At 40.7% G+C, this 14,155-nt stretch overlaps 1 protein-coding gene across 1 annotated transcript in view; it reads left to right on the forward strand.

Annotated features, from left to right (window-relative positions):
- The first annotated feature begins 3,726 nt into the window (after positions 1-3,726).
- The window catches only part of grm8a (glutamate receptor, metabotropic 8a), a 406,688-nt gene continuing 396,259 nt past the window's right edge, over positions 3,727-14,155 (forward strand). Inside the window, exons 1-2 of the mRNA XM_078242882.1 lie at positions 3,727-3,876; positions 9,346-10,184. Coding sequence (XP_078099008.1) covers positions 9,642-10,184 — 543 coding nt within the window. The 5' untranslated portion in view covers positions 3,727-3,876; positions 9,346-9,641. The remainder of the gene's footprint in view (positions 3,877-9,345; positions 10,185-14,155) is intronic.

Below are 14,155 nucleotides of genomic sequence, written 5' to 3' on the forward strand. Positions count from 1 at the left end.
CATTTTCCCACTGTCGATTGGAACACTGTTGTGTCCTGTTATCTTAACAGAGAAACCATAGCCAACGTGTTTCCACCGAGTCTTTAGAAGGCTAGCTGCTTGCTTTGAGTTGAAAATTACTTTTATCTTCTCATGTAAATGTTGCTACTGAAAAGCAAACGGATCACAGATCAGAATTCCAGAAGTAATATTCTTCACACAAGCAGTCCATAGACATATTTAGTTATATCTGCTTTTGTAGTGACTAACTGCAGCTGGAGTGAATTGTTGTAATTGTATGGTCAAAATAAGGGAAACCCCTATATATATTGTTCTGTTTACCTTGAAAATTGTGCTTTAAAAAGTTTTTTTTCTTACATCTCACTCTTATGTTCTGCTTTTTTGTTGGACTGCATGTGAAAAAAACATGTGTACAGGGTGTTTCCTTTACTTTGACCATACCCTGTATTAGCTGTAGTCCCAGTAAAAGCCCGGTTGTAAGAGAACTATGTGAAGCAAGGCTTCAATAAGACACAAGTCTGTGAACTAAGGGAGTTCTGTTCTGAAATGAGGCAACCATTTTGGGAGAAAAGTGTCACCTTCCCTCACTCTCAAGTATGATGACATAAAATAATACGAGGTGATACAATTATATCTTTTTGCTTAATGGATTAAATCAAATTCATTTTCTTCCAAATATGAATTCATTTTTATTATAACCGCTCCGTTCAGACTGTAAGGTGTGCTACCACGGGGGAAACATTCAAGCTATCACATTAACACCATTGTTAACCCTCACACTGGTGTTAATGTGTGATAATCTAAGTTACCGTGAGCAGGAAAGATGGGACTGCACGTAGTATTAAGGAGTAATGTGCGTTTGCTTTTGGTGTTACAGTAAAGCCGCAATGCATTAGATTTTTAGAAACCATTAACTGGAAGAATTTATTTTCTGTGTTCAGTGAAATATTGTTGACCACCGTCATCTTGCTTGTCGCTAAGCAGAAAGCTGACCCTAGATGCTATGCTGACATGTCTCAGCTGTAGTGCCTAAGCATCAGGTGTAACAGGTTTGGATTGACACCAGCTGTTTGGGAATTTACCGTTGGTGGTGCTAATCCTGATTTATCATGGGCCAAAATGTGGTAGCTGTAAACATGGGGGTGAGAAAAAAAATAAAAAAAATAAAAATAAAAAGCTACATGCCCTCGTATGCTAAACAGTTCTATTCTCCAAACCTAAAAGTTTACATTAAACTTTTTGTTCCATTAACTTAAAAATGCCGGGAATCATTCAAATAAACTTTGTGAACTTTTCTTTTGTACTCAAATTTAAGGGGGCTGCATTTGTTTAATGACAGCAACAGGTACCCCGAGGTAGTCTTTGAAACACTGGCACATGAGTTGGGAGGAAAGTGATTGAGGAAGACCAAATGTAGATATGTCTTAATGTTCAAACAGAAAGCCATGAAATTGAGCAAACCAGAAAAAAAGGAAAGACCAACCTTTATTTTTATAAGTAAAAACGCTACTGCGACAAGGTCTTGAGAACATGTATATATGGATTCATATAAATAATAGTTATAATAGTCACAATAGTTATTGACATGTACTTAACTGTTGGTTGACCATATGCTTCAAACATGTCCAACTAGTTACAACTCTGTCACTGTTTAATACTGAGGCAAGTTTGCGTTGTTCCAGGATTAGTTGTCTTTGGTTTTGTCTCTCATTCCTTTTTGAAGGAAGGTTTTTGTTAGAATGGTTCAAGAAAAGAAATCAAACGTCATAAGACTTTTGTTTAAGATCTTGTCATTAATTCCTCATCAGCTGTAATATGTTATTAAGCTCACTTTCTAGAGAACTTGCGACGAGTTAGAGAAGCCTTTCAGATGTGACAAGAATGTTAACCAACCACTTAATAAATAAAAGATGTACTGCTTCAAACCTCACAGGGAAGTTTTGTGTTTTTTTTCCCCTCCGATATGAGTCCTATACTTCCATCAATCATGTTTGTTTACTGCATTTGCAGAGGGGAGATTTAATTTGCCTTCTCAGGAATTGCGTTTGTGGACATCTACATTTTCACTTATTCTTTGTGAGTTCTAGTTTCCCTTCCCACAGTATTTTCCTGTGCTGCAATACATCATTTCTTTTGACGTCTCAAAGAGCGATACAAGGATTTATGTTGTTGACGTCAATAAGAGACAATGTTTCAGTGCGTCTTTACTCACATAGAGTGAAAATAATCAGCGGAGGATATATTTTGTGTAAACTTTGAGTTCAAACCACTTAAAAACACACAATTGTATTAACTAAATGTGCAGTTTGAAAGGATTTGAAGGATCTTTACTGTGGCTTGGAGAATGATGTTGTCAGGGTTATTTTGTTTTGGCTTTGAGACTACAAATGTATAAGAGAGCCTAGGTTGCAAACCGGGGATGTGGAAAAAATATAATCAACTCTACTTACTATCTTTTTTACTTTCATGTTTAAAAGCCATGGGTATTTACCGGGCATGGAGAGTCTGACAAATGATGGTTGCATCATTGGAAAGTAAAGATTTGGGGCATAAAAATAGCATCAGGATATCTTGGCCTCTGCTGCTTCAATTCTGACCATTCATCATCAGCAGATCATTCAAATCTGGCTCTCTGCGATGATAAATTACTGGAGCTTTAACTTTAACCAACATGTTTGTTTGCTATGTCCTCTTTCAGGGAATAGGAGGGAATCTTTTCAACAAACAGTGCTACTTTCAAAGGAACCTAATACTTTAGAAATGAATTTGCCTTTATTTTGCTGCGGACTGTCTGTAGACCCGCAATATTATATGCTGTAGTTGGTCAAGGGCTCATTTTAATTCACTTAATATATGATGTAGTTTGATCTATACTAATGCATCATATTTTATAAACTGATTATGTGTTTTGATGTTTGATTTATGTTGTTTAGTCTTAATTTGTAACTTAGGACAAACTATAGCTGTCAGATAAATGTAGTGGAGTAAAAAATACAATATTGCCCTCTGAAAGTAGAATTATAAAGTTACTTGAGTAAATGTATTAAGTTACTTCCACTCCACTGCCGATTTACCTGTGAGTAAAAGGAAAACTTTCAAATCCTCTGACGTGCAACATAGGAAAAATTCCTGTGCTGTCATTTTTAGGCGTTTTTTTTTCTTCTTCTGTTGCAATTGCATGACGTTCGCCACGAGATGGCGCCATTGCTCCGCGTGCCTCCACCCCCCCCACCCCCCCGTAGTAGCGGTAAAGCCACAAATTGGACATGTTGCGCACATCTTCCACATTGTCACAAGAGAGACCACCCGGGTCTGTTTCGATTGCCTGGTTTCTCAGTCCACATAGCTTATCAAATTGTTATTACACAGCAGATGGGATGCGGTTCATTTATTTAATTCCATTCACCACAAGGGGTTTTACAAGGGGGGGGGGATCAATGGACGCAGTAAAAATGGATTGAAGTTCAAGCAATTAAGATTGTGGCGCAACGCCTGTGTGAGCATATTTTGATGACTTATTAATGTTTTCAAATAACCAAAGCCCTTTTATTGTGGAAAGTATCGATCCGATTGATTAGTAATGAACTTGATTGAATGTGTGGAGTCTGCTGGACGACAGCAGTGCAATTAGACGATGATTTTGTGCGGGCGGGTAGAGCATGCTATATGCCTGTGATACATATGTTTCATGTAGAGAGGGGTTTTTGCTTCATTTGGCTGTGGAGTCGTGCGCTGTCCCTTTCAGCACCGACGACCGGAGGAGCTGGAGAGGAGTGTGCGCGCGCGCGCGTCCGTGGAGCAGCACGAGCGGACTTCACGGCAAGGGTTTATGCGCAAAGTGCGGGAAGCTGAGAGAAGACCATGGATAAAAAGCAGGTGCGTTTTGCCAATATGATTGACCATGGCTGACAGATTCTGTGTATGATGAATTCCTCTGCTCTCTCTCTCTCTCTCTCTCTCTCTCTCTCTCTCTCTCTCTCTCTCTGTCTCTCTTTCTCTCTCTCTCTTTCTCTTTCTCTCTGTCTGTCTCTCTCTCTGTGTATCTGAGACTCATTCTTGGGTATTGACTTCATTACGGGCAGCTTCCCTCAATGTCCACCTCAAACAAGTGCAGGGTTAATAATTCCATTTTCACCACTAAAAGCAGCTCTGCTGGTCACGACGGAACACTTTTTAAGTCGGCTATATGTATTTTTGTTTTTTTTTGTCTTCGTCTTGTGGATGGTCTAATTGTCTTTAAATCCGTTTGCTGCTGTGGGGGGAAAATCTGGTTCAGCACGACTGATATTTGAGGGGAAAACTGCTGAGCTCCGCAAGGAAGTTGCCTGAGGCGGACAGGGACCCCAAGGAGGAGTGCGCGGAGGAGGCTGGAGACGGAGCTTCTTACCCTTCACACTGTCGGATCAATTAGATTTTCTGAGGTATCTCATATTCTATCAATTCACATGTTTTTCCTGCATTCTGGCCAAATGCTGTTCCCTCTATTTTTTTTTCTGTGGGTATTTTCTCTCTCATCCTGGCATTCCTCTAGTGATGGATTTTAGGCAGTCTGTCTTATTTATTGTCTCAATTTGTCTTGCTGCCTATCTTTTATGGAATTGTATTGATTTTTAGACATCATTTTCATTTCACATGGATTCTGTGCAAGAATGGTTAGGCGATTAAATGTCTTCCTAGCACACGAAAGAGGTATGCTTCACTTAGTAACTCAATATTGTGTGGCTATAGAGTATTACAAAAAACTGAGACATGAAAAACCAGCATAATTATACCATTGCAATGCTGCTTCTCTGTTCTTACTGTGGATGGCACTGTCTTAATCAGGGTGCAATCCCTATACCACCACTGTACAGAAAGAAGCCAATGGGGGCTCCATAATGAGCATAAACCCATTCACAACATATAGTCTTATATTTCTCAACCTGTGGGCTGTGCTTTATCTCCAGACACATGGCTTAATCATGTCACAGGCATGTGTTTGAAATGATGTGTGAGCTATCTCTGTCTCTTAGTCATATAAGCTGGGCTTTTGTGTTTATCCATGTATAAACACAATCAGAAAACAATATAGAAAATATTTTCACCTGTAGATAACATTAATGGGAAAATAAGCATGTGTCCAAAACAGATTTTCTTTTAGTATTATGCAATATTACATTGCAATGGATGTCATCTATATGAATAGTATAGATATGTCTCATATACCTATGCATTTAACTTAATATGTATTTATTTTTTTGCTGTGTGGGTAAGCCCACACTGAATGGAGGGGGGGAGAAATCATAATCAAAATCCATCATAATCAAAGCAATTGTTGAACAAGAGACTCTGGGAAACCCATACTTACAGAGAGGGATAGAGGGAGGGAGAGAAGAGGACAGGGCGGTAGGAATGCTATCCCTTTCTGAAAAGAGCAGCAAGCTCCCCAGAGAGATGAGGAGGCCTGCAGAAGACGATAGAGGCGAGAGGGAGAGGAGGAGACGATGGCAGAGAAGCAGAGGGTGGTAGAAATAAGAAAGGGAGACATAAAGACGCTGGGGAGGTGAAGGAGGACAGAGGAAGGGGGGAAAGAGGAAATGCAAGGAGGCCAGGTGTGGAGAGAGGAGAGATGGAGAGAGAGAGAGCTGGAGTCAAACGGAAAGAAAGACAGGATAAAAGCATAGTAGAGCAAGAAGTGGGCAACACTCACAGCCAGATGTGGGTGTAAATTAAGAAGAGTGATGAGCCAGCTGCAGCCTCTTGGGCTTTAACCCTCTTCATCTTTGAGCCACTAACCTTTACAGCAGAGTCAGAAAATGCAAGCATAGGGAGGTTGCCCTGGTAGCTCACCTGGATGAGTGTATGCCCCTTACTGCAGTAGTCGGGTTTGGAGTCCGACCCGCAGCCCTCTGCTGTATGTCATCCACTCTCTCTCTCCCCCGCCCTGCCCGTCTTCAGCTATTTCATCAAATAAAGCCCAAAAAAAGAATCTTCAAAAAATTCAATGCACTGGACTAAAAGAGTATAGCTAAGATTACAGTAAGGCCTAAAGAATAGCAGGTGTGTAGTACTGACATATGTACATACAGACGATGATGTCACTACTTTTCACCCCCTTGGAAATGTGATAATTATCAGTGAGTGTAAACGAGAACAACTTTTAATAACCTCAGGGCCTTAGTTCTGTCATGAAACACATGTTGCACTGATCTGACTTGTTGGTGCCTATCTCGATACGTTTGCATGTAGTTACACCTCGGGTGAATGTTTTAAATCATGAATGTGCTCTCCCTGGATTTAAGACGTCCATTGGATCAACTTAAGTCCATGTTGTGGCTCTCTGTGTAGGAAGATCCGATTACTGCCCAACATTAAGAGCCGAAACAATGAAAAGCAAGGAAGATGATCAAGAGAAGCAGAGTGTGTGAGCTCCAGTGGATCCTGTTAGATTATATTTAATTACAGTTGTTTAAAAAATTCATTAAATTGTGTGTAGTTGGGCTTGCTAACAGGGATCCAAACCCTCATTTGGACCCTTTGTGTGCTTGAGCCAAGAGAAGCCAGGGACAAAGTGTTGAATTAACAATATTGCGGCGAGTACAATACTAGCTAACCTATATAAAGCAGGGTTTTTAATCATAGCGGGGCTGTGTACGAGTGGCTTTGACCTACTTCCATTTAGAGTGGAGAGAAACCGATACATTAATTGGGACAGAATAGAGTTATAAATGGATTCATCGAGAGAGCTGCTCAGGCTGTGATGAGCGCTGAGCCCGAAGCCCGTTCACTCTGTGGGTGAAATTAGGTAGGCTTGTGAATGAAGTTGAACATTTTGTGAATGATGCGTTGCTTTAAGTATGTACAGTCATTTCCTGTTGTTTGTTATTGTTTTTTTTTTTTTACTTATACATGAGATAGTGGAAAGCTTTTTGGAATAATAGTGTTGTTATAATTTACCCTAAATCATCAGAATCATCATGGAGCATGATATAGGCAGGGCCAGATTAACCCACTAGGTGGCCCTGGGGCAAAAATAAACCAGAGGACCCCACCCCCTCCTAATAGATGAGTCCTCAAGATCAAGTAATAATGCAGGTGCTGCCTTAAGGCCGTCTTTAGGACGGATGTGCGGACACACCTCCTTATTATGTCAGTTGTGTTTTCTTACTTTCAGACAGAGCTAGCCAGGTGTGTTCCCCTACTTTTAGTATTTATGCTAAACTAAGCTAACTGGCTGCTAGCTGCAGTAGTAGTAGCAGTAGTCTATTTGAGCTGAGAGATTATTCTCTAAAACGGAGATCTTCAACAGGGGGTCTGGGATCCCTAGGGGGTCATCAGAGTTGCTGCAGGTGGGCCACCAAATTATTATTTGATAGTTTAAATATATGTATTTAAACTATCTTTATATTTAAACTACTATATATATATATATATATATATATATATATACATACATACATGCAGTATATATACAGTATATATGTACATACATAAACATGAATCCAACATATTATTTTAAATTTACACATTATATATATATATATATATACACATACATGCAGTATATATACAGTATATATGTACATACATAAACATAAATCCAACATATTATTTTAAATTTACACAACATTGATGATAGGCTTACTGGCCTATAATAGGTACGGTAGCCATCAACCGATACAGCTACTGTTCAATATTTTAACATTAAAACATGATGTATAAATACATGAATATGTCAACAATTATTATTTTAACACCTTAGTATTGTATGCACCATAAAAAGGTATATCTAAAGGCTCTAGGCCGCCCCCACATGTTATTGTAGGCCCAGTTTAATATGCAACTCAATTTTATTCATTATATATAGTAAGGGCTCCCTGCTCCGTCTCTTTTTCAGCTGAGGGGTCCTTGGCTTAAAAACGCTGAAGACCCCTGCTCTAAGAGAATATAAGCAATGGAATGAATTAATGGCTAATTAATAGGCTGTGGGAATTGTGTGGGGAAAAAAGACCACCTCAGTAGCAAAGCTGTGTGTATTTAGGTAAGCAGGACGCCTATAATAAAGAATGATGGCCTGAATATGTAGAAATGGTGTACTGAAATAAATGTCGACCAAACAGCCTTGTATGGCACTGGGCTGAATTTAATGCAATATCTTGTGTAATTCTTCATTCAGATTTAAATTTCTCTGTGCATTACATCTTTACTAAGAGCTAAATATCCCTTGCTAGCAATATCACGAATGCTCTATTTGTTAACTTTAGATTTCAGGAAATTTGTAAGGAAAAAATGAAATACTTATTTAGGGATCGAAAGGTACAAAATGCTTCCTCAATCTGCTAAACAGTCTCCATGCAGAAAATAAAATCAGCAATTTTGGATCATGGGAGGCAAATGAGAAAATAAATCCCTAGGGCCTCAGCTAATGAAAACACATTAGCATTCCATTGGTTTGTCACAACCAATTTCAGTCCCAACCCAGACCAAGTTATAGCACTTTTTAAGGATACGGCTGCTTAATGTGCAGTTCAGAGGGTAGAGCATGGCATTGTTACGGCTGCCAGGGAAAGAGGTGCAACCTGCCTGCAGTGGCTGAAGGCAAAATGGCATATCAACATTTAGCACTGTTAATGTGAAGAACATTCAACATTAAATCTACCTGTTGTGATTTCCAGCTCTGTGTGTGTGTGTGTGTGTGTGTGTGTGTTTTTGCAGGGTGTACTGGATGTAATGTGTTCATTTAGCTGCAGCAGAAACAGCAGGTGTTTGAATGATGCAACACACTCGCTCTGAGGCACCACTCTCTGTCTTTTTTTCACTGTCTCTGTTTCTCTTACACTGTTTGACATGGTTTCTCTTTCTATCTCTACTACCCTCGCCCCCCCTCCTCCTCGTCGCTCTGTTTCTCTCTCTCTCTCTCTCTCTCTCTCTCTCTCTCTCTCTCTCTCTCCTGCTCTTCCTCACCTCCACTGCAGCAGGTAGTCTGCGCCTTCGTGAGAATAGCCTGAGGCTCTCTCCAAGGTTCTCTGCTGTCATTTTAGCAGCTGTTCCACTCATCGATATGCCTAGAGACGTGTGTGTGTGTGTGTGTGTGTGTGTGTGTGTGTGTGTAGGTGATTACAAACTGACAGACTTTGGGTTTTCAATTATAAAATGGCAGTGCACATTTTGACAGGTCTGCTGGAAAGACTGTATCCATGTGAGGGTGTGTATTTCTGACTCGTTTTTGGTATGCCTGACTGCATTTTTGCCTTGCCCGTGAGGCGGTTTACACAAGTTTGTCAGGTGGACTGTTCATCCCTGCAGCAGCTTGATGTTCACATTTCACTGATACTTAGACATCCTCTCCCTGTCTCTCTTCAACAGGCTCTACTGAAGATGTGACTTGTGGATTACAGGCTCAACTCCTGAACTAGATTTCTACTACATCCCTGTCACGTTTCTACGCTACTGCTCTCTTTATCACTGTCGATTCTGGAATATGATTCGCTCATGGGGCTCAGCAAGCTCCACCCCTGGGGTCCTTTACCCCTCCAGTTTTGACCAATAGGAAGGCCCTCCTTTTAATTATTTCCAAAAAACACATCCTCAGTTTTGGAATAGCCATCCGAAAGCCCCGTTTAAGATCACCTTGGCTCTTGTTTGGTAATCAATCGTTGATCATGGAACCACAGTGGAACCCCACTTCCTACCCGCAGTCTCCCTCTGTCATCTTCCTGCTCGTGGCTACTTCCTACACTTGGCTCCTTCCCGTCACCTCAACTCAGCGAATCCCAATAGACCCCCAGGCAGCGCCTGAGTACGCCCACTCCATCCGATTGGATGGGGACATCATCCTCGGCGGATTATTTCCTGTGCACTCTCGGGGGGACCGTGGCACACCCTGCGGGGAGCTGAAAAAGGAAAAGGGCATTCATCGTTTGGAGGCCATGATGTTCGCCATAGACCTGATCAACAAGGACCCCGAGTTGCTGCCCAACATCACGCTGGGGGCCCGGATCTTGGATACCTGCTCCAGGGACACGTACGCTCTGGAGCAGTCCCTGACTTTTGTGCAGGCCTTGATAGAGAGGGACGGCTCCGATGTCCGCTGCGCTAACGGAGACCCTCCAATCTTCACCAAGCCAGATAAAATCGTAGGGGTGATAGGAGCCGCGGCGAGCTCGGTGTCCATCATGGTGGCCAACATCTTGCGCCTGTTTAAGGTAAGGGCAAAGAATTTCTAATAAGGGAAGACGTTTCACTCTCTCGACACTTCCGGCTTCTGAACTGGTTGCAGTTCCACTCTTGTTCCATATAGGGGGCGCTCACACGCCAGTGCAGAATGAATGGGACTCTATGGAGCTATACCCCTCAAAATCCACTTTTCTCAGGATATCATTTTTAGTCTAGTAATGTGAATGTTGCATTCGAAAGGGGAGGCCAAGAAAATACACACTGCTGGGCTTTTTTGTTCTAAAAAGCCTTTTAAAATGTCAGTGACGTCATACACATATATGGCCAGAGATACTGCTTTACGGCAAGCTCTGAATCACGTCCTTTTATTCTCTCGAAGCATCGACAACACAGCTGACAGGTTAGGCTCTCCCTGTTAATACACGTGCTAGAAAAGACATTCTGGTTCTGCTTCAGATGCCGTCAAGTGGGATCTCCGATCGTAATCAGTCCTTCACTGACCAATCAGCATTCATTAGCAGATTGCTAGCGTGTTATAGGCAACAACAACTCAACCTGTAAGAAATCAAAAGGACATAAGTACTCGTTCATTCAACTTTTGACCTATAATCCACTTGCAAAAACTACAATCAAATCTGAGATTTCTCAACAACAATCAGGCGAAAGAGAAAAATTTTGCCGTCTAGCTCCATAGAGTCCCATTCATTTAGCACTGGCCCGCGATCACCCCCAGTGGAACTCTGGTGGAACTGCAACCAAATTCGGTACAATGGGGCTAAATAGGGAGTGAAAAGGCTTTCCGTAGACGGGCTTTGGTGAGATTTAACTGCTAAAGCTTTTCTTTTCTCTTCTCTTTTCTCCTCTTTTGTGTGTGTGTGCATTTCTGTGCATGCCGTTTGCACCATTCTCCTCACTCATCATTGCTGGCAAGATAAAGTTCAATGATGACAACCAATTAAAATGTAGTCAGTCTTCCTGGAATTTTCAACAGCAGCAGCAGTGCCACCTCTTCCTGTACCGATTGAGATGGTATATTATATTTTAGCCTGTGCATTTGCTTTTAGAAGCCTAAAGTGTGATTTTCAGCTGTGTGTGTGTGTGTGTGTGTACAGTATGTGTGTGAGAAGAGATGTGTCAAGATGTGTCAAGTGACACTTGAAAGGAAGGGATTTGTGTGTGTGCGCTGGGCAGCTGAGATCATCCCTCGCTTGTGGTTGAGCCAAATAAATATGGCTGCCAAACACGGGTATCAATTACTGCTGAAATCTGTCAACAGCCACTTCATTCACTGCAGCGTACAATTGTGTGTGTATGTGAGTGAGTGAGTGAGTGAGTGAGTGTGTGTGTGTGTGTGTGTGTGTTATCCAATAGGGCATCTCTTTGTGTTAGTTTCCTCCCTTTGTGCTGCTCTTGTTTGTATCCTTGCCGAAGCTCTCATAGCTGTGACAGAGAATACTTGTACCTCTCTAGGTGTGTGTGTGTGTGTCTGTGTGTGTCTGTGTTGTCATCATTAGCTGAACAGAGCTGATGGATAGCCGTATGATTATGAAATATGAGTCCAGTAATGACGCCCATGGCATTTCACATCCACATCTATCCCACGCAGTTTCACAGCAAGTGTGTGTGTGTGTGTGTGTGTGTGTGTGTGTGTGTGTGTGTGTGTGTGTGTGTTTGTGGCCACACATTTTGTTCCTCCCTTCTTTTGGAAATCCATACAGCGCATGTGTGTGGGAGAGCATACGGGATTGTATGTGTGTGTTGAACGTACTTGTTAACAACCAGCTCGTGCTTTGAATGGAAGATTTGCATATTAAACAACAACAACAACTAAACAGGATTTATGCCAGGATCTGTCACAGCAACAGCACTTGAACAGAGCGCCTTTCTGGCTCCGCACTGCCTCGTTCTCATTTGCCTAATACGATTTAGTGCATTGTGTGTGTCTGCGTACATTTGTGTGTATTGTATGTATGTGAGTGTGGGAGTAAATCTTGTGTGTGTCCACAGATATATAACAGTATGTTTGGTTAAGTGTGCCAGCGATTGTGTGTGTGTGTGTGTGTGTGTGTGTGTGTGTGTGTGTGTGTGTGAGGCCCGTGGCAGTGGTATTAAATGACACAAGACTGTATCTTTCTCTGCATGGTTTAACATGAATAATGCAGCATGTGTCACAGTCTGAAAATAGTATGGAGGACTCGCACACACGCACATACACACAAACATGCTGCAATAAACATATGTCTTTTTTAACTAGGCTAATCTAACAGTGCCAGTCACAGCTAGTCGCCCACTCAACACAAGGGGCATAGAAAGCTAACAGCACTGAGAGAGTGTGTGTGTGTGTGTGTGTGCGTGCGCGTGCACGCGCGTTAAGGTTAAAACTACATTTCACAACAAAATCCTCAGCAAAACAGCCGCTATTTATTTCTTTTTCACCGCGCTCAGCCGTCGGGGGGGGACCGCGTGCTGACAATCACAGAGAAATCAAGTCGAACAAAAGTTGTTGGTGTTTCTTTTGTTACTGGTTCCTCTTTTGAAGATTATCTGTAACCATTTGTGCTTTGTGGGATTACGGAGTGGAGAGAGGGGATGACATAAAATATAATAAAATGAAACTTTGTTAATCCTCGTAGGGAAGCCAAGCTGGCGAAGCGGCACATTTCAGAGGAAATTCCAATGGAATTTAGCATATTAAAAGAACAGAGCTAATGGGGGTCATCTAAACACACTAAGCTGGCAATTTCAACACTACATTAAAAGGAAATGTACAGATCACAGCGTTAAAGAAAAGTTGTGGTTTGGGTTTGTATAAAATCTATCTGATCATCTGACTGTTGGAGTTTCCTGCCCTGTGATGCTTCTTTTCAGTGATCTTGCCACATTCACAGATCTAAGCATACAATATGATGAGTACCATTTTATTAATACTGATAGGAACGATGGCTAAAACTCAAAAAATAAGAGCTGTGATAAACTTTAAGTATCCTTTAAATCAGAAGATTTCAAAGTGGGAGGCGGGCCTCCCCAGGGGGCTCCAATCAGCTTCAGGGGAGGCTCAGTGAATGGAAGTGAAAAAAAATATTACATTAATTATAAAAAACGTACGTACATACGTAGATAGGTGCTGGGGTTTTGCAAATTGCAGGTTTAATATGGAGGGCACATACCTGGAACATCCTCTCTATCACTAACCTGCCTCCTGTGTGCAGTTTGCTGCCCCTACTCTGCTTCTCTCATCAAAACACTCACGCAGTGTAATATATATATATATATATATATATGTATATATATATATATATATATATATATATATATATATATATATATATATATATCTATATATATATATATATGTATGTATATATATATATATATGTATGTATATATATATATATATGTATAATATATATATATATATATGTATGTATATATATATATATGTATGTATATATATATATATGTATGTATATATATATATATGTATGTATATATATATATATATATATGTATATATATATATGCAGTATATATATGTTTTTATATATATGTAATAACAATGTAATGTATGTATATGTATATATGTGTATATATATATATATTTTTTTTTTTTTACTTTACGCTCATTATTTTTCTCTGAAACAACTCATCCTCAAAGAGTAACTGCTTCATCCTTGGATATTGACTGTGTCTGTGCATGGTTGGTAATTACAGCAGCATTATGGATCAGTTAACCCCAAGTTTTGGTCACCTCTTGATTAAGCTGCTAATGTTTGCGCTGGAAAACCTGATAAAACATATAAACACCAAAACTGTAGGTTAACTCAAATATATTAGTAAACATACCATAACAAATTTCTTTTAAAGAGCCAGGAGGCGATAGCTGCCTTCACATCAATAGCTATAGCTGTCTATATGTGTTTGTGGCTGTTTCCTCTCTTACCAGGAAGTCCTCACTATCTTACAATGAAGTGAAGGGCGCCTCTTGCTCAGTGACACTCCC

The sequence above is a fragment of the Sander vitreus genome, chromosome 23, assembly GCF_031162955.1.
Source record: "Sander vitreus isolate 19-12246 chromosome 23, sanVit1, whole genome shotgun sequence".
Lineage (NCBI taxonomy): Eukaryota > Metazoa > Chordata > Actinopteri > Perciformes > Percidae > Sander > Sander vitreus.